Consider the following 21,746-nt stretch of genomic DNA (forward strand, 5'->3'; position numbering starts at 1 on the left):
CGCCCCGCTGTTGGCCTCCACCAGAACAAATCCTCGCATTACTAAAGCACAGGAACATAGGAATGCTGAAAGATTACTTTCGATCCCAGCATAATATAACCGGACCACTGTCATCCCAGGCTGGGTCTTTTAAGGTTATGTTCATTTTATTAGGCAAGGTAAAAAAAAAAAACAATACAAATCTACCGTGACTTTGTCTCACATGTCTCGCAGCAGTAGATCATGTGCTTTGCAAAGGCTGACCAACACTGTAAGCTTTGTTGCCAAAATATACTCTAGGCTCCCTATCTGAAGAAACATCATCAACATGTATTATCCAGCCAGGGGAAAGGCTCTTGACATCACAGATAGGAAATGAAAGTCAACATCGTGGTATTGTTTTGTGAACTGCCTATGTGTTCCAAAGCCAAGTGAATGAATTGTAGTTTTAGTTCCACATTATTAACACATATTGAATTACAAAAAGGAACATTGTACTGCGTGTTTTTTTCACGATAGTCAAAATAGTCGCTCTAAGACTCCTTTCTCCCGTGGAGAGAACATTTGCAGATTTCTCAGTCAAGAAGGGGATCAGGTTTGGGCGATAGACTCCTACACTGTTGAGAATTGAGTAACAGTTGGATGAGATTAGTTGAGAAAGCTACATCCTCAATTGTCATTAGCACATTAACATATTCATCGAATAAGCCAGTGAAGGTCTGGAAAAAGACTATGAGAAAAAGGTGCACTACATGCACCATTGACTAGGGGATGTATTTCACATGGTTTGAAGAATGTTAGGCCAATTTCCAGGCTTTCTTAAAAAGTCAAAATACTGGAACATCTAGTTAGTGTGTTATGAGAAAACTGTTTATCATATTTTTATTTTTAGACTCGGGCCTGGCTCCATTTTTCCTTTACATTTGAATATCACTCAGTACGGATCTTTTCGATGCTAAGGAATAATGTCCTGCTCAATTTATTTTCTTAAGTAAAGCAGTTGATATAGATCTCGCAATACTTTTTTTTCCTAACTATATCCAAGACTTAAAAGCTTTCATTATATACAAAATGTTTTACTGCTCAGCGCCCCATAGTGTCAGCTGTCACAATGTACATTTATGAATGCCCATTTACAAAAATCTCACAATGCAACACTTCTCCTTTCTTAGACATAGAAGTTACAGTTTTATGAAAACTGACGGTTGTGACACAAAATAATGAAATCTTTGAATGTCTTTTTTTAAAGCAAGCTCATTGGATTGAACTAAGAAAGAAAATGTTCTTTTGTTTTCAAAGAAGAAGTACATTTGAAAATGGAAACATGCTGCAAGCATCAGGTTCACAACACAGAAAAACCGCAACAAGTTGTTGTTTAACAACTTCGTGACTTGGCTCAAAAAAATGTGCTGATTTGAAACTAATCTCACATTTAATGTGAGACATCAAGTGTGAAAACAAGAGAGGAAATAAATGTGTTTGCATCGACTGAAATAAATAGGGGAACTTTGAAACGCTTGTGGAAATTACAAAGAAGCGATGAGTCATTTTCTTATGATCTAAATTAAAAATTTTAAGTAGACTCTGTAAGGGACATTACAGAGCTCAGAACTAAGTATGCTGCAGCCCGAAATGGCTGCTGGACAGCTATCCTAGGGAGAAAATAATGATACCGGAAAATCTCATTGCCAAAACTTTCTCTTTTTGCATTTTTTGAAGTGTAGTTTCCCATTTTTGCTTTGGACCAGAAGTATCCTTCAGCTCTGGGGAGATTGTAAGTATAACTTTATGATACAGTTAGGAAAGGGATCGATTATTCTCTAAATGATCGTCCCATTCACATTTCTACTAATGCCATTTGTAGATAAATAACAAATAGGCCAACTATAAACTGCTGGCATATAACTAAGCCTATTCGCTGTGGCAATATTAAAGGGTTTGCATCAAAGACGGTCCTCAGTGAAGTAAAACAATGTGATTTATGTGATGCACTCTCTTGCAATGCTACAATTACTTTGGTGGCACAGTTGAACTCAATGTGGTCTCACTGACACTTGGATGGTTGACTGATCAGTAATTGACCCATCTGACAGATGAAGGTAGCATATTTGAATATGGATATTGTGTACAGTATGTCTTGAAAGACATACGCTTTGGGGGACAAATACAAATGTACGTTTCTACTTATTGCTGTGCCACTGCTGTTACTGTAGTTAGTTTCCAGTCTTCATTTATCAGCATTTGCACATTAGATTAAGTTTGAAATTACTTTTGGAGCAGTCGATAAGGGGTTAAAGGTTAAAAGTTCAAATGTTTTTCAGAGATTTAACGCATGACTGTGCATTCATATCCACTTTAATAAATACTCCAGCTGGCGTATCAGACAACCAGACAGACCATGGGTGTGCAGTTATTAGGTAACCTATCAAGTCTTGTATGAGGTTTTGTTTGGTTGACGTCATCTTTCCATATTTAATATGCAAAGGGAACTCAAACTGCCAGTGTGTTTTTTCATCCATGTCATATTAGAGGCACCAGTACCCTCATAACTCAGTGTTTACTGTTTCCAGTGTACAGACAGTGGCTGCAGCTGCTCATGTTTGCACTCCCTACTCACATTACCAGCAACTACTAGAACTACGGAATGGTAAGTCTGATACTAACACGATGATAATGTTGTGCTGAATGTGTTCAGCTCTGAATTTAAAATGAGTTTATTTTGAATCTGTTGTTGAAACTTTGTCCTTAAAGTTCAGAGTTCATAGAATTAAGTTTCTACCATTACTCACCCGTTTGTTTCCTCTTCCCTTCCTTCCCTCCTCCCCTCCCGTCCCCCTTTCTTGACGTCGTCTCTATTTTCTCCACATTCTGTTCTCTCCTCTCCTCCCCTCTTCTTTCCAGGTGCTCAATTGTACAGAAATCAATGACGTGCTGGAGAGGTACTACCTGTCACCGTCTTATGGCATCGAGTTCTGCATCGGTTTCCCTGGCAACCTTTTGGTTGTATTTGGCTACATATTTTGTTTGCCGAAGTGGCAGAGCTGCAATGTTTACCTCTTCAGCCTGGCGGTCTCCGACCTTCTTTTCCTCTGCACACTGCCACGCCTCTCATACCTCTATGCCAATGACCAATCAGAGACCAGTCCCTATGCTTGCATTATCAACCGCTATGTCCTGCATGTTAATCTTTACTCGTCCATCCTGTTTATGGTTTGGCTTAGCATGGACCGCTTCCTGCTCATAAGACATCCAACACAGAACCACTGCCTGCTGAGGCCACGAGCGGCCCTGATTGTTACAGGGCTGAGCTGGCTAGCAGTCAATGTGGAAGTTGCTCCAATGATATCACTGATGGTCCACGACCTGAAGAGCGGAAACTGGAGTCGCTGCAAGGATTTTGCCAGCCTCAAAGGAGACATCAATACATTGGGCTACAGCCTGGGACTAACCTTGACCGGTTACTTTCTCCCTCTGCTTGGACTTTGTGGTTTCTCCTACAAAATTGCACATCTGCTCCGTGTCCAGGAAAGGGCTGTGCAGCGCAGGGCAACGTCGTACAAGCGGCCTCTCAGGGTTGTTGCATCGGCTGCAGTCATGTTTCTGGTTCTCTACACTCCCTACCATGTGCTGAGAAATGTCAGAATAGCATCTCGGCAGTCCTGGGCAGGGCTGCAACTGTGCACGAGGATGTACATAGAGGGCCTGTACATCATGACCCGACCGTTGGCCTTCTTGCACAGTGTCATCAACCCTGTGTTCTACTTCCTCATGGGTGACAAGTTCAGAGAGCTCCTACTCACTAAGCTCAGAAAGCTGCTCAGGAAGAGGCAGAATCAGCCTGACCAAATTCAACACAAGGTACCTACATATGAGTCACGCATCGAGATAGTACAATGATACTCAGCTCCATCTTTACATGTATTTTGTTAAAGTTTTATGCTAAAATAAAATAAATTCTGGCCAGAGCCTGTTGTTATTTTTATAGTAACACTCTGTTTAAGCATGTATGGCAGTATGTGTGTGCAGATAGGTTGCTGTTTGTATTTGTATCTGTATTTTTGGAAAAAGCATTATTATTTATGTTTGTAGTCGGATGAAACTGGTGGTGCATGATTTATCATTTGTACTTCTATTTTGGGATGTCTGTGCACTTAAATGTAATAAAACATAACCTAACTCAACGAACAGTAATTTGCTGCTGCTAATTATTTCTATTGGAAGATTAATGACAAGTGATAAAATCACATATATCTGCCCACTCCGTGCTGAGCAAAGCGTTTGTGTGTGAGAATGGATACCGAATATCAGTTCTGTTGGTCATTCACATAATAATCCATTCCATGTAGTTAATGCCTGATACTTTTACACTTTTAATCAGTATCAATACCGGTATTAATAAAATCACAGTGATAATCAACTCTGCCAACCATTGCTTCGATGGATTTTCCCATCATTTTTCTTGTGTAATGTGAAACTTTAGCTGTCTGTAAGTATTTCTGAGAACTTCTTTCTATGCACTCTACATCTGCATTTTATTAAATGGGACATACAACTGAAACATTGAAAAAGGTGTATTTGTTATCGTTGACTTTGGTTTTCGTGGACTTAAGTGACCCCAACTTGCTGAGTTATGAAGCATCTTACCTTGAGTCCTTTTCAACTAAGTCATCAGCATGATTTTAATTTTCACTCCAAGAACCTACTCATTGTTTTAGAGATCCAAGGTTTATTGTGCAATTTATTCACTAGTATCAGGGTCTTAATAGGATAGAATAGATCAATAAATGGTTTGGATTTGGAGGGTGTGTAATCAGTATCCTATTACTGTACAATACAGTGTGTATTGTTCGTTTGTATAAGAATGCATGTGTAAGAGTGTCAGGCTATAGATGCTTACTTTGAGTTCATACACACCCACAAACTCCAACCACCATCATTACAACAGTACATCATTTCCTCATTTTTCCTTGTCTTCCACATTCAGGTTTGAAACACTAAATCTAAATACAAATTGCAATAGAAATCAGAGGAATGAAAAGCTCAGTGTTTGTTTTTATTTTATTCTCTCCATTTGAAAAATCTATGTATGAAGAACTTCATCTGCTGTTGAAAAAGCAGCAGAAAAGTTCATCTGAGGATAATTACAAAACCTAAAGCTCTATATTACATTTTGGGAAGGTAATTCAGTGTTATAGGTTGAACCAGTGGCATTACAGGGCACTTGATCCTTATACAGGTTTTTAGGTCGGTTTCTGTATTTTAAACTTGTGGTTAATTAAAGAAAGCACTTACTCTAAGCAGTGATGATGTTGTGGTGATAAAATGCATGTGAACAAAGAAGTTATTTGTCGGAGACTCAACATTCACGAAGGAAATATATCAACCTTGACTGGCTTTGGCCTTTTGAAAATGACGTGATTTGTTTTCAAGTCTCAGGGTAGAACAGTGTTGCACCAAAGTCGAGAGAAAATCTTGTTACATAATGTGCGTATTTGCATTAGCAGTTTGAGCATGCTTACCTTCACATTCCTGTGTGAACAGACTAAGTATTAAAAAAACATGTTTTTCCCAACCTCTTGGGTAGAACGTGGGTAGGTGTGTTTAGTGGTAGATTTGTGGATTTGTGCAGATCAACTGTACACTCCCCCTCAGCTATATGAATACCCAACTGATGCAACCTGGACTGCTTTACCCAAGTTGTGCCAAGTGGATTTGTTGTATCTGAGTCAGTCTACACAGAATATATCATCCTCTTTACTATCACTATGTGTAATATATCTGTCAACGTCATGTAGGATGACAACATTTCTGTTTCTCTTTTTCCTCTGTTCTTGTACAGCATGTCTTGCTCTCTTTATACTACATGTGATTGCACACACACACACACACACAAGTGAGCAGTAGTTAGAGGTCAAGTCAATTTATTGACAGATAACATTGAAATTAAAAATGATGCAAATCATAAATTCATCAAGAGGGAATCCAAACCAGAAATCCATATTTACAGTTGAGAATGTAGCAGTGCCTTCTGTTCCTCTGATAACTTAAGTTATAACTTACTTAGTTAAAAAGTTACATACTTTATGTGATAATGTATTCTCTTTGTAAAAATGAGAAACTGGAAGAAAAACAATGATATATCTGACAGTAAAGCTTAAAGAATAGTGAGCAATTAAATAACATTCATTCAAAGGATTCTTTTTTGGTAACCTTTGCCTCCCTGTTATCATTTAAACAGCCATCCCATGTGCTTAGAAGTCACAGGTTGATGTCAGCCACAGGCAGAAAGGAGAATATGAAGGAAGCGAATGGTTTCAAGCTAAATGTTGCACAATTCATCATAAAACTGGCACTTGGTCTTATGTGTTGACGCCAAACGCCAAAACGCCCCAAACGCGCGAGTTGAAATTTTTCAACTTCATCGAAAAAATGGCGCGACGCTGTGGCGCGATAGCCTATCAGCGTTGAGATGTTTCTCCTGTCATCACTGACGTCCTGCCGTTGTTGAATCAGGAAATAAATACTATAGCCGTCTGTGTTCACCCAGAGCTCTACGATACCTCATATCAATAGAGACCGGACCAAACTGTGTGTATAAATGTGTGTGTGTGTGTGTGTAAACCTTGCGGAGAGAAGTAACTAAACATGAATTCAGACTTTTTACAAATCGGCATCATTACGTTTTTGTCGGTTTATTGTCGTTAAATCACAACCAATATAGCTATAGTAGGTTATTTATTTTTTTTATTTGAAGAACGGGCATCACTAAATACAATTTAAAAAAAGAAACCGAATAGAATGACAGTTCTACCTGTCACAATTTCTGGTATATAAACAATAATTTTCACAGACAGCATTGTTTCTTCCCCCAACCGCAGGCGCAGCGAATCCAATTAATGCGGCAATAGCTTCACTCAATTGAGCCGATCAAGTCAACCTACTAGAAATGACTGTTGAATTATTTAATCGATGTAAGGGTAGGCTACAGAATGCAATTCGGACATTATGAGGTTCGGATCTTTGCTGGACCTCTTTCCATTTTAATTAAATACCCCTGATGTAGAAAGTCAAATTTACAAAATGCAAGGCTGTTTCCAGTTCTGTCCGTCCGCAGGCTCGAAGGCCCTCTGCTAGCAGGAACATCTCCACAGGCTGAGAGGACATCCAGCCAACCTGAGAAGCAAGAACCTAAAGAAGTGCCTCCCTTCACCTGGTTTCTAAAATACCACAAATATTATTGACATCTTTGAATCCTGCATGTCAGATCTCTCCCTCGCGGTTCTGCCAGTTCCGCCTCTTCTCTGGTATTGTGTTCCTGACCTGTCGACTAATACGATGATTCAGCATTCTGCTGAGAAAGATGAGGATGAGGAAGAACGGTTCCAGCCAAACCTCAACGAAGAAGACGACCGGGTTCGGAAGATATCAGAGAAAGCCGAATCCAGCGAGCGATGGAGAGTGTGATTCAACAAATTACAATCATCCAACCAGATGCAGATTTCAAAAGAGGAACAGCCGCCATTGCATCCCTCCCATCTGCCTATCAGAGCCGTCAGGTGAAACAATACCATTTCCAGATGTAAATCATCTTGATGCTCCTAGGCCAAATCAATTTAAGTCACAGAATAAAATAATCCTAGATAGAAATATCTTAGAACTAAGGATCTAAATTAAATTAAAATCAATAGACAATCAGTCAATGATGTGAGTCACTGATTCTACCTGGTCACATATGATCCTTTTTATTTAGTTGTGGTTCATCATTATTCATTGTACTGTCCATCATATTCTTTATTCATCCCCTTCACTTTGTTTATTTTATTGTTTATTCATTTTATTTGTTTAATATTTTAGTATGTAGTAAGTCCAATAAATATTTAATGTATAAAGAACTTGATCATTTGATTTGTGTGTATGTGAAATAATAAGTCTCCGTATACTTTAAGAAGAACTCCGTAGCAACCCTGAAATTAAGATTTATTTGATTCATATAAAATTTAGAATCTTTCCAAAATTGGGGGGCGTCCAAAATTGAATCTTCTGTTAAATCAGTTAAACTAATGGTGGTTTGGCGTAAGCTGAATACCATCATTGTTTTATACTAATGTATAGGTTTATAAATCATTTAGTTATTACTTATTGTTACATATCTTGATATTAATTAATTAGTATTTGTACAATCTGCTATCAGCATCAACGCTACAACCTGATGTGCAGCCATTACAAAAAGACTTAAAAGCATGCATGTGGAAATAAACTAGATGTAATTAGATGTTGTGCTGATGAAGATAACATTCACTCTTCAATCTAAATATTTTATCATACCAACAAGCACCTCCCTATGTGTATGGGTTACACAACTAAGGCCTTGTTCTTTCCTTGTGGAAAACAGTGTTGCTGTATTTAAACACTTGCCAATCATTGATGCAATATCAAGAACCATCAGTTGTTATGGTGTTTTTCCAAACACATTTAAACAATCTTAGGTTTCAGTATCAGCTGCACTCAATATTAACTTTGGCTTAGTCATTTTTTGCTTTTGTGAAAATCCTTTCCTCCTTTTCCAAGACTTACTCAGGATTTTTAAAACCCCAAATGGGATAGCTCCAATTTCTCTTGTGGCACACATTGCCAATTTAAAATCTAACAGTAAAATAAGATCAGGTAGAAGGTTTTGTAACGGGAAACAAGAATGAACAGCACCACAAAAGGCCAGTTAGCCAGCTAAAAAAAACTATCCACAACATGACAACTTTTGTGATATTCCAGTTTGATTTTCCCCCGCTGATCTCTCTGGGTAGTATTGTGTTTGGTGGACAATGAACACAATACTGTACTACAATCAAGTACAGTGCTTGAGTAATGGTGGCATATGTCTAGTGTTCTACTCACACCACCTTACTGTATGTGAACAAATCAACACTATTCTTTTCAAAATCCTTCCTACTGGTATCTAATGTGGTCCATGAGTGGAAAAACAGAAGACGTTATTATTTCTCAATATATTTGAAGAAAAGTAGCATGACCCAAGAAAAAGACAACTTTAACACCAGATGGGAAAAAATGCGCCTAATTAAACACTGGTGCATTGTGTGGAAAAGTTGGAATGAATATTGATAGTCAAGAGGTTTTTTTACAAGTTTTCCTCCAGCCATTTGATATAGTTGTTTGTCATGCGACGTGCGATCAGGAAGTCAGTTGGCCACACAGTGAACATCAACCCTCCATGAAATCCTGTGTCATAGTGTTCATGCGTCACCTCAACACCAGCAGAACGGAGCCGTGTGACATACATGATCCCATCATCTCGGAGAACATCATACTCACATGTCAGGATGTAGGCCTTGGGCAGAGAGCGTAAAGCGGAGTCTGGAACCAGCAGGGGTGATGCCCTTGGGTCGGCAAAAGATTGAGATGGTCCATCCATCCCAACTCCATCTCCTCCGGCTCCTTGCACTACAGCAGGAGCACTATAGTTGTATTTTCTATGATACATTTCTGGCAGAAAGGCGCTCCAGTTGACGAACTTCAGCAGGCTGGAAGACTCAGGGTTGTTGTGAGTGTTGGCCATCATGGCTCTGAAAAGGGCCTTGTCGCTGGTGAAGTACTCACTCCAGAAACGCACCATGAGGGTGCGGGGCAGAATGGGCATGTCCTGATTCTGCTGATAGGAAGGCGTGTTGAGATCCAGAGCCTGCAGTACGGGGTAGATGAGTGCTTGGGCCTTCAACTGAACCTGCTGTCCAGGCTCTTTTTGTAACTGTGAAGAGAGACGGTGAAATATTTGCATCTATATGAAGAAAATCCCATTGATTATTTCTCAATCCAATTAAATATGTGCTAAAAGTTTTGAGAAATAAAACAGCATCATCTGATTACATGTACTAGTCACCCCCAGTGTTCTGTATAGATTTTGTCTCTTCACTGAGCTGTTGAGAATTCTTAACTCATGGATGTAGTACGAGAACTGGATTGGTCCAATGGAGCTGGCCTCTAAAACATAACTTGGTCAACCAGCCATACTATATGCCAAAAAAACATTGGAAGCAAAATAAAAAGTAAAACAAAAGAATATGAGGAGGAAAGTGCTGCAATAGAACTAAATGTGTTAATATGAGAGCAATTGAACCTGTTTTATGGAATACTGCCCCTCCACTACCACATTAAAAACGGGATCTAATCTATCCATGCACTAGTAGTCAAATGCATCATGCTCGGCTGTACCAGAAGTTGCAGGAAAGTAAGCACTGTGTCGAGAAGCGGTTTTGCGTCTATCTCCTCTGGGTGTCTTTATGGGAAATATGGCATAGAGCAAATTTGTGAGGGGACAGCGATGTCCAAAGAGGGTGAAGCCAGGCAGCAACCTCCAGGTCTAAAAAGTGAAGCCAAGGCGAAAGTGCCCTAAATTTGGATTCTTTCAAATGGCCATCAGGGTGCAACTCCTGTTTTTGCAAAAAGAAATACGAAGTTGCATAGAAGTCTATGAGAAAATGACCCCTACTCCTCACTTGAATTATTACCTCACTAAACATTGTAAACAGTGTACTATGGTCTCAATCGTTAGTTTCAAGTCTTCTTCAATACAGATTGATGTTTATTTAAAATGGCAAACTCAAGGCTTAAAAACGGCAGAAAACAAACCAATGGGTGACGTCAGGGTAAACTGCATATCCACTTCTCATCATGGGATCACCCTAATAACAGTGTGAACCAGTGAGTGCACTGGGCTTTTGCCTAGAAGCAAACAGATCCCTATCTACCAGCCAGATGTCTGACTCATGAATGCAATGCTGTTGCCAAAGGTCTAGTGATAGGGTGCCCAGGCACATGATGTCTGCTCCAGACTCTTGTAGGCCTAGAAAGTGAAGCACTAAACGGGATAAGCTACTCTCCATGGTGCAACACCATAAGTTCTCCATGCAGATCCTCCATAGGACATCGTGCACCTGTTGGCTGGTATGAAATGCTTTTCTTTAAAGTTGATTCCAACCCCCTACAGCGTTAAAGCTGTGTCAACTGGACTGTATGTAACAAGGCCCATCGCCCGGAATGAGCCATCAGATTGAGGTTGTCTAGGTAGAATAAAACTAGAATTATGCTTCTGTGGACATACACGCAAACATCTTTACGAAGCTTTTTGAGCCGACATCCTGTTGGGAAGTTATCTTTTTCTTTCAGAGTTTGGGCGTACATTTCAGCATAGTACCGCCACAAGTGATCTTGTCACTGTCCCATCCATATACGTTAATACATTGAAATTCTTTCACGCTGTAGTGGTTTGTTTACACTGTTACAGCGGTGAAATTGTTTTTTTCCCTTATCATTTTGTCTATGTGTCCTTACATTTTGGTTTCCCAAACGTGACACTGCTTCCTAGTGGACACAAATGCTTTACCTCAGGTTCTTACATGGATAAAAGACACACACACACACACACACACACACGCACACGCACACGTTCGATTATGTGCAGCTTTAGACCCTCATTCCCCAGCGATGCAATAGTTCTAGAGTTGCGTGCACACATATTGAAAACATGGGTACCTTTAGTAGTCTAAAGCCAGTCCTTGAAAAGCAAACAAAGGGGAAATGGATTTGGGAACATCAACATGAGAGTGACTAACCAATTTTCCAGCTTGACCAATTTTTGGAGTTTATCAGCCTCTAATGCACGCAAAATGGTATGGGCAGTGCAGGTGTTCAACCAGCATAGGCATAGGATGGCTCTCACATTTCTAAGGTTCAAGGGGATACCTTGCCTGTACTAGTGTACTACTTTCAAAAAGAAAAATCATCTTAAAATGAATGTAATTACCTGCTCTGCTGAATAGTTGAAACAAAGACATACATGATAGGCTATGAAATAGTTGGTCACTAATGGTCACGTCCCAGCAAAGAGCTCATGTTCTTTTCTTCAGGGTAATCCAATACTATTTATTATAAACTGTCTCATTAACATTGCCTCATGACACCTCTTCATACAGTTCTTTGTGGCTCCACATGTGAACCAGCAATATAGAGCTGCCACTAGAAAGAAACACGAATTCAGTACCTGCTGAGAGACAGCAGCTGCCAGGTTCCCTCCAGCACTATCCCCAGACACAGCAATGCGTCCTGGGTTCACAGAGTACTTGGCCAGCACCCCCTTCTGGAGGAAGTGTTTGACCACACGGTATACGTCCTCGTATGGGACAGGGAAGTGGTGAGCAGGGGCAAGTCTGTACCTGGAAAAGCAGAAAGGTGCAGATTAAAGCAGAAGCATCAATAAACATGAGCTTTGAAGGCCATGTGGACAACATTTTGAGCCATGGAAAATAAACTTTAAGACATTTTAAGCTGATCAGTTTGTTACCACATCCACAAGCAGTTGTTTTCAAGATCTGCTTTCTCATTTCAAGTCCATAAAAAATAATGCACAACAGATTTTGTTTTTTATTTGCAGTTTATTTGCAAACAATTCAACTGCATTTACGTTCATGAAATGAGGTCCATTACATACATATGCTTAAAGCTGTATGTTCTAAATTGTTTTGTGTTTCAATCTAAAAGCCAAATGTGACACATGGCTGACTTTGAGATTGTGAAATGCTGGAATTACTCATCCAACCATCAACAAATTACAGACAGGAATTTGGATGAAGAAGAAAAGACAAAACCCCCACATACCAATACACCGATTCACTCCACCCCCCCCCCCACTGTCAAATATGCGGTGTCAACAAGCACAACCACGTTATACACAAGTTTCACTTCACGAATGCATACTGAACTTTCAATCTTTCAATTGTTGATTAGTAAAGCTAAAAATGAATAGTGAATAATGAATTTGAGGATGGACAGGGAGTATTAGCCAAAGAAAGTTACAGTACTGAGAGGCAGAGTTAGAGCCGGACGTGCCAAAGAACAACAGTGTGTGTAGCTGTGACAGGAAAGGCCTGGCGAGACCCAAATGAAAACCTGTTAGCTTCACTCTACTGCATCTTCCATCTAGCCTGTGACTAATGAGGGAGGACAGGCTCATACTGCAACAGAAAATTGAGTGGCTGAGAGAAAAAGTTTGGGGAACACTATGAACTATGAATAATAGAAATGAAACAGCAGTTTGTGCACTATATTACAGTAGCTGCATATAACTGGCCATCAAATATGAAATACTTACTCCACAGACAGAACCACTGCATCTAGCTCGGTGACCAATTTTCTGGCCAGGAGATCATATGGACTCATCCCTGCATAAACAGATAACATTTATCAGAACAGAGATTTTAAAGCAACACAAACCATCATCGTCATTGACATCCATTCATTCCTGAAACCACACATCATCTTACATGAAGGTTACACTGCAGTAACAGTGATGAATCTGCTTCATGGCAAGATCCGTGTCACTGTAATTGTTACAGCCGTTCAACAGATTGCAACAACAGCATGAGATGTGTCTAACGGCATGCACACTCATGTATTTACGTTCTGAATTAGCAAGGGTAACCACCCTCTGAGGTGCCCACCGCTCCAGCAGACGGTGTGTTATTTCCTCAGGAAACCTGGAGAGCTCTGTGCCTTGTGTAGATTGTTCATAATTTACAATCATATTAGCTGTCACAGGGAGTCTATGTAAATCTGTAATGTGTCACATCAACGTCAGAATACTTCCTCAATAAAATAGAATTACTGTGTGATGAACACAAGAATATGTATTACCCATTCACCCATCCATCCATCCATCTATCCATCTTCCCTGCAGTCATAATTCTGTGTGACGAAGGAGCAGACAGGCCAGCCTATCAACTTACGGGAACTACCCAGACACCATCCTCCACCGTGCAGGTATATGACAGCTCTCCTGAGCTCAGCGTCACCGCCTCTCTGCTTTGGCTGGTACAGCACCACCTCCACTCCATCAAATGTCTCCTCCTTCACCTTGACATGTTCGTCAGACACAGGCACTACCTTTTCAGCCAGAGTGATGAAGTACATAACCCCCATGTAGTCCTTCAGCCCCAGTAATTCACTGAGGTCTGCCTGGAAAGTGAAGCGTGAGATATAGAGACAGACACATTACAGAACTGATCATTGTTCATCAAACCCGAGCCATTCGTGTTGCGTCTGATACTTAAGAGTAAAGCTATTTGCAGGGAATTTATCCTAAGCAAACAATCACCTTGACGAAAGCTCATAATATTCAAAGCATAAAGGGTAACGATGCTGAGCTATGTGGCCATATTACAGAGGGAGAGAGGGAGACTATAGTCATGTGAATGTTGCTTGATAAAATGCCAAAAGCCCCCTGCAGTTATTTGTTTTGAAAAGTCAAAACGACATAATAAGTTTTAAAAGCATGACTCATACTCCATTACGTCTGATGAGGCAGTTAGTCAGTGGCTGGCATAAGGCAAATCAGCTGATGCTCTTCTGCTGTTACAACACACTCAAAGAGTCCTCAACCGCAAGCTCTACATTCAGTGAAGCACAAATATCAGTCGAGAGAAGCACTCTCTCTCTCTCTTTGTCACAGGTCATTTGTAGTGAAAATAAATAATAAAACAAGTTCTAATGAAATCCTAAAATATAAAATATGTATTTATATAAATAAAAGAAGTTTCACCCTCTAAATGCCAAATTGTGATCAATGGCACTGTTGTTTTTCATGAAAAAAACCGAGAACGCAAAATTGTGATTGCTTTCTGTAACTGCCAACTGCCTTTTCACGGTCTGGGCTATGTAAGTGATTAGCAACAACATTGATTTTGATGCATTGCATCAAACACTGCAGTGCTCCATAATACAGCAGCAATAACCCTTGTGGAAATCAGGAAAATAGAATGTGTTTGCTCCATAGGGTAAACAAGAGAAAATGACTCATTCTGTTAGAAAATAGTAAAAATCACACTATTTTGAAGCCAGGGCTCTAGATTGAAACCCTGGTATAGTAACATGCATGATGTTGTGCTTGTATGGCCGTGGGATCAAAACATTGTGATTATAAATCAATGGGGACATTCTGTACTTTGGCCAAAACTTTTTTTATGACGGATTTATTATAGGAATTTAGCCACTCCTCGTGTTTACAGTAATGTTACACCCATGTAATACAACTTAATTATGTAGTATTCTAAACGAGATAGAGTCATATGGGCTACTGTAAACCATAGGCGTCTAACGGTCATAAACAGAGTGGAGTTTACTTAGTAGGGTCTATTATTAGAACAGGTGTGCAGGACTATACAACACACAGATTACCATCTGACATAATCTGGTGTAATAAGCATTTATATCAACATCAGCAAAATACAATACACGTTTAACCTGTCACCTTACTTACAGAGAGAACAAACAAAACCAAGACAATTTGCTTTTGAAATAAGAAAAAAGGGTACATTCACCCACAGTACAAGATGTTCTAAGGGGATTTATGTCCAAAGTAATTATCACAAGGCTACCAGCACACCTAATGTAAAGATAGCCTGCAAGAATACAGTTTTTGTTTCCTTACCAGGTGGCTGAGACTTCTGAAGAAAGAGTTGGTCAGCATGAGTTTCCATCTCTCCTCTATCTCCTCAGGAATGGGCTCATAGATATAATAAGCGGTAAAAGAGCAGAGAGCGACGATTACAATGATGCTTCCAAACCTCATTTTACAACGTGCGTCCCCAGCAACTGACCGCAGGGTGCAAACACAAACAGGCTGTCAGCTGCGCTTGTTAGTCACTCCGGTGCGCGACAATTAAAGCTTATGCTCGGATTTAATTTTGGATCCTGACCAGCTAAATATGACAGCACGTGTTTTGTGTCATTTGATGGATATCGGCGTGCATGTTCGGGGCTTTTCTTCGCTGCTCGTGCTCGTTCCGTAATGGACGTCAGTCTCGTGGAGCCAGAGAATTAAATTAAGTGTCAGTGATATGGAGCCAGGAGCGCGCCCCCGGTGTACGCACGAGGCAGAACCGTCCCACCTTGCACCGCAATTTCCTCAGGTGCCTCCAATTACCGTTTAGGTAGCCTGCAGCTCACACGGGACGCGCTGCTAAACTTTAAAACTACCAAGATGCAACTTAATTGTCATAGTTTGCAAAGCAATAGTTGCTTATGAATCCAAATTTTGCTTCACATCCCGATGTTTCCACGTAAAATACATTTAAACGGTGATTTTCTTAATTAAAGGGATGACTCCAGATTTCTGCAGATGATGCAAGAGTGTCAGCTGTGCGCTCCACGAGATCGTTTTGTGCTGATCCGCCTGTGGTTCTCGGATATAAATTGTGTACTGTAGGCTGTGGCTGTATCCAAGTCTCCTTATAACGAGAGAAACCTATCACGCAGGAGAAGGAAGTGGCTGTGGTGCAGACAGCTAAACAGCTGTGGTTGCAAGGCAGCCTAAGCTAATTATATTATCGGTGACAGAGCCAGATCAGATGTATCGTTTCCTGGAAGGACTGACCTGTCAAAGCAATATGACTCTCATGCACTCACTTTTTGAAAGGACCCTACAGGAGGAACTGAGGCAGGAGGCTGCAGGAGTTTGATGAAGACGTTGTAAATTCAGGGGAGTTTTTTTCCCCTGCAAGTACGGGATTTCATTCTCATTGTTTTGCTACACATATCTTCATGCAGGTCCAAGCAAGTGTAGTATTATTTCTAGAATTCATTCTCACATGGGTGGCTTAGACCACATCCATACCAGCTTACTAAAAAGATAAGCTTGTTAGAACAACTGTAGGCTACACACATGGAGTGCTTTCATAGATGACATCAATGTATTCGCAGAGATTAACTCTGACGCACACTACGAAACTTTCCCTCAGAGTTTACTGTCAAATAGAATAAAGGACAATTATAAGTTAATTCTCTTAAGGCAGGGGGGTTAAAGTCTAAAGTAAACTCCGGGCACTCGTGTTTTTAGATGAAGAAATAATGCAGAGATCAAAAGCCTTGGTCATGGCAAGGGTTCTGTTAGTGCTACTTTCTCTCGTTTAAAAGTCAGTTTGTTCAACAGTGTACATTTGTCAGCAGGGAACTTTCTCAGAAACCTAAACCACATGCGTCCATGTGACTTTGTGTTAACCTCTGTGTTACGATCATTTCCAACTGTCTCTCAGTCAAGCTGGAATTTGTAATTAGCTGGTGTTTGGGCAGGCAAGTGTCTCCTCCCATCAGCCATCAAACTCTAATGCAATCTGCAGGATCCAGGGTGTGACGGAGGCTTGGTGAATGCCTCTGAGAGACAGATCACTGCTGAGCAGTAGAATTCTAAATCTCTTCTCTGAATATAAAATGACACTTCAGACACTCCAGGATTCCCCCTGGAATTCCATCCCTCCTTTTCGCCTCCAACCACCGGCCTCCACTCAGCTTCTAAGGGAGACCACCTCAGTTGGTTGGTAAATCTTTCATGGAGCTCGCTTCACTACTTGCGTCCTCTCAGTGGGGAGCACGGGTGTCAGAGGGAAGATTGTGTCTTCATCTAGGTAGAGCCATGCTGTGCAGTGCTATGCCACGTGGCCGCCTAGCACCCAGCTGCGTGTGGGGGTAGCTCAAGCAGATGGAAAAATATCTGAAAACTCAAACACAGAATTTAGGTACTGTGCGAATGTGTCACAGTGTGAGTGCTTGGCCATAGTTAAATCCTTTGTGTGTGAACATTCTTGAGTTCAACACATCTAGGGAGGCACCACAAATTATTATAATTAAGGATCTCAATCCAGACGTGCACTGCCAGTGATGCGTATGAGTGCAATCCTTTGAATTCATAGAACTTTGCTGAGGCAAAGTAGATTGGCTGCCTGACAAGAGGCGTTTGAAGGCCCTTGATTCTGACTCCAGGCTGAGATGAGTAGAAGAAACATTTTTTGATACAATAATCAAGAAACAGGTTTGAGCTAACTTCCACCAACTGATACAAAACTTGAGTTTGGCAATCTCGAGCAGTTGTGTAAACAATCTCATTAGCTTGACATTTCCAAATATATTAGAGATATCTGGCTCCCTTTGCATGCCAAGCTCTTATTAAACAAAGAGCCTGCGTACTAAAATGTATGCAGGCTGACTTCATTCCTGTTTTGTGCGAACAGGGGAGGATGGCTTTTGAACACGTGGATACATGTGCATTTGTGTACAGCTTTTTGTGAGTCTTTCTTCTTCATGATTGTGCATGCGTACATACATATGAATACCCAAAGCATATCAAGTCAAGTCAATTTTATTTATTTTGGCGATATGACAAATCAGCTTCAAGGGGCTTTACCATCTGTACAGCTGCGCCCTCTGTCCTTTGACCCTCGCTTCTGACTCTCCAAACATGTTATTAGAAGTCATTTCTTCCAAATAAGTAAATGCAGCAATGGCAAACAAAAAAGATCTATAATCTCAATTGTGTTTTCAAATGATCAAACATTGTCATTATTTGACACTTGCCACGTGTGACTGCTGATTCTGATACTGTCCTAAATTGTTTATATCATTATTTTCAACATAGAATCATACAATTTCTTGTAATATAAATTCCAAAAAGAATCAAAACCTCAGTCTACATCTTATTTTTCAAGACAGCCAATGGAATGGATGACATGTATAGAGTCACTATTTTGTATTTCAGATTTGACCTTGTCATCCCCAACGAGCAACAAGCATAGATTATTTAAACGACAATAGGGAGATGGAATGGAAAATGTTTCTTTTCCATGTCATGAGTGATCTATTCGTGTATCTGTTTACACTAATCCTGTGTGGCTGAACTGGGAAAACCAAGTGGCTTTCATTTCATGCTGTAGGCAAGAAACAGGGCCACAACCTGTCCTTTTGTAATTATGAGCCTGGCAGGTGGCCTTGTGTTGTTGGTCCATCTTCTTGTCACTTGTCCAACCAAAATACCGTGCAATGGTGCATCTCGACTTACTCACTGCTCCCGTGCCTGTGCTTGTTTTTTCAATATGTTGGTTCTTCTGTCATGGTAACTTTGTGTGCGTTAGTATGGCCACTCATTTTTGCCAAAGAGTAAACGATTGACAACTAAACTAACTGAGATATTAATATATCATATTGAGATGAATAATGAATGAAGTAGTAAAGAAAATTGCTAATTGATGTATAACCCGATGAAAGAATGTTAGAGCTTGAAACAGCTAGCATCGTCAGTCATGGAAATCACAATTTGTACCAAGTCTAGAGGTAATGTGATTGTTAAGAGAAGGTTTATAATTGCAGGAGCTCACATACAGCGATTACGCACTTCAGGAAATTACCACTAAACTGTTTTTTTCTCAATCAGTAACTATACTGACCATACTGAAGTGTTTCTTTCTTGGAGACTAAGCTCCACCACGGCAAACAATGACATTGCATTATGTTGTGTTGTATTATATTGTACAGTGTGGTGTCAGCCCCGGCATAAAGACTCTGAGATTTATAGGTGTGAATGACAGAAACTTGTTTTTCCCAGCAGCATCATGTTACATAGTTTCATTACTGTATGAACACAAGTCAGAGATGGGCAATCTATAGCCAAAAAGGTAAACGCAATATTAAATCAGCAATCAACCTTGTAGGTGCAGGATCTAAGTTAATAAGAGAGAGTTATAGACTGCACATTCTGCCAAGGCAGCGAGGATCCAAGCTATTGCTGTTTCACATTAGAGAGAGGGAGAGTCAAATGTTGTAGCTTCAATGCCAAATTAAACTGCATTTAAACTTGTGGCTCAGATACAGCTTGCCGTTTCCCTCTCTGACTTGAAACTCCCTTTGAAGCCATTCAGGAACAATATTGTCTGGAAGATCCTAGACCAGCCTTGTACTTTCTGTACTGTGCACATGCAAACTTTAGTTTTCATCACGTTTCTTCACCAGATCTTCTCGTGACTAGTAGCCAAAGCAGCAGTAAAGATGTTTAGGTTTATTATTTCCACACTGTGCGTCATGATCATGGGACTGGATGTAAGAAAACTCAGTGGATAAGCTCTTTATCAGTCGTTGCCTATGCAATACTTTAGTCATAAGGAATGTTGGCCCCTCACCTCATTCCACGTGAATTTGTTCTGTTATTACCAGACACAAGGATGCCAGAAACCATTCGGATTTGGTTGAACATTGATTGACAAGACAACTCATTCACATTAAAACATTAAAAACTTTAATAACCATTAAATGGTTTGGTGATGTTGACATCATTTTAGACATATTCAAACGAGAGTCTGCTGCTCTGTGAGGCTGTAATTAACCATAGCAGTGCTTTAAGTTAAAAGCTGACGTCAGCATTCTTGAATGCCATTCTAACATGTTGGCGCTGGATATTTGAACCAAATTACATGATGATTTACCCAATAGTTGCAGAGACATTTGACTCGAAACCACATATTTCAACCTCATGCTGGCACTAGAGGAAAAGTCAGGGGATCACCAAAGTCAGTAGCCTTAGTTCAGTCTGGAAGTGGTGGACCGACCAACAACGTCATCAAAGCTACTACTGTGGCTAAAATGTCACCGCCATTTTGTCTTTTAGTAATGGTGAGAGCTTTATGCATAATTATGTGTTATTGTGCCTTTATCCCACGTAAATCTTTGTTCACCTTCATAAAATGTCATGCTGCAATTGTGCAACAAGACTCACGCACACTGCCCTCTTCATTTGCATCCAGAGATATTAAATAACTTTCAATTGAAATTCAGGCAACAAGATACTGATAACCAAGACAAGTGTTTCCCGTTTTGGCCGCTCCAGAGATTTGGTTCAAAAAGTAAGTTTTAGCTCCTCAGCTCTGAATCAGTTTTTACATTTAGTTTTTGTTCTGAAACTACACCATGAGACTTAATCATATTACTTTGTCATATCCTTTTAAATTCAGTCTTGCAGGATTTTTTTACCCAGGATGGAAGTGGAGTGGCAAAAGTACGCAGTAGAAATTAAGAAATGTTTCTTTAGCAAATATATACATATTATCAGCAAAAAGCTCAAAGTATCAAAAGTAAGAATTCCTCCTTCCATAGTGTTATATTATTATGAAATATTATATTATTGTATTTCATCACTAATGAATACATGTAAGAGCATTTTAATGTTGTAGTTCATGAACCAGTTTTAGACACCTTATACTGGGAAGATTAGTATAGCGTAGTACTGCATTACATCACATAAGCATATCATACGTTTACCTTGTTATGTAAAAAGAAAGTAACGATAAGTGTCAAATAAATGTAGGGGAGTAAAGAGTGCAGTATTTCCTTTTGAAATGTTGTAGAGGTATACGTAGCATTCAATGGAAATACTCAAGCACAAGTACCTCAAAACTGTACTTAAGTACAATAGTAAATGTATTAAATTCCATTCCACCACTAATTGTACCTCAATATGTTATATGTTAACTCTATTCTGTGTCAGAAATGTGTATGTTCATTGTTTTAATGTTTAAAAATGAATCTACCCTCTGTCACTGTCAACCCTCTGCCTCCGCTTGCATGAACGAAATAAAAAAGGACAACGCAATTCCAGAGTCCAGGAGTCCATTGATTGAGGCTATCATCATGAGTGCTCAAATGCCTGGGCAGAATAAGATAAGATAAGATAAGATAATCCTTTATTGGTCCCGCAGTGGGGAAATTTACAGGATCACAGCAGCGAAGTGGACAGCGCACACAAGATACAGAGTAAAAAACAAGAGCAACAAGTAATATAAATAAGTAATAAACAGTAAAGAATATTAACTAAGTAAAAAAGTACAAAAATCCACAAAAACTCAAAATAAAATAATATCTTGATATTATAATTTTCTTGATAATTT

General features: G+C 39.9%; 2 protein-coding genes across 2 annotated transcripts; one reads left to right on the forward strand and one right to left on the reverse strand.

Annotated features, from left to right (window-relative positions):
- The first annotated feature begins 1,567 nt into the window (after window positions 1–1,567).
- LOC116390901 (succinate receptor 1) lies at window positions 1,568–4,562 on the forward strand. The gene is made up of 3 exons (XM_031861035.1): window positions 1,568–1,753; window positions 2,550–2,626; window positions 2,881–4,562. The coding sequence occupies exons 2-3, from the start codon at window positions 2,624–2,626 to the stop codon at window positions 3,874–3,876; spliced, it is 999 nt and encodes a 332-aa protein (XP_031716895.1). The 5' UTR covers window positions 1,568–1,753; window positions 2,550–2,623; the 3' UTR covers window positions 3,877–4,562.
- Window positions 4,563–6,601: 2,039 nt separating this feature from the next.
- On the reverse strand, window positions 6,602–16,118 carry aadac (arylacetamide deacetylase). Its single transcript, XM_031861329.1, has 5 exons — window positions 15,473–16,118; window positions 13,773–14,001; window positions 13,139–13,208; window positions 12,032–12,203; window positions 6,602–9,739 (listed from the first exon to the last, which is right to left on the reverse strand). Exons 1-5 carry the CDS (start codon window positions 15,611–15,613, stop codon window positions 9,113–9,115), a joined length of 1,239 nt encoding a protein of 412 aa, XP_031717189.1. The 5' UTR covers window positions 15,614–16,118; the 3' UTR covers window positions 6,602–9,112.
- Between the last annotated feature and the right edge of the window lie 5,628 nt (window positions 16,119–21,746).

The sequence above is a fragment of the Anarrhichthys ocellatus genome, unplaced genomic scaffold, assembly GCF_004355925.1.
Source record: "Anarrhichthys ocellatus isolate YVR2014 unplaced genomic scaffold, GSC_Weel_1.0 scaffold24, whole genome shotgun sequence".
NCBI classification, from domain to species: domain Eukaryota; kingdom Metazoa; phylum Chordata; class Actinopteri; order Perciformes; family Anarhichadidae; genus Anarrhichthys; species Anarrhichthys ocellatus.

Bases quoted from the DNA above. Each gene is read 5' to 3' on its own strand.
- aadac (XM_031861329.1), bottom strand. From the start codon at position 15,613: ATGAGGTTTGGAAGCATCATTGTAATCGTCGCTCTCTGCTCTTTTACC. The intron at 12,204-13,138 runs GTAAGTATTTCA...CTGCTTTTCCAG, and splicing joins GCAGTGGTTCTGTCTGTGGA to GTACAGACTTGCCCCTGCTC. The intron at 9,740-12,031 runs GTACTGAATTCG...CTCTCTTCACAG, and splicing joins CAGCTGCTGTCTCTCAGCAG to TTACAAAAAGAGCCTGGACA.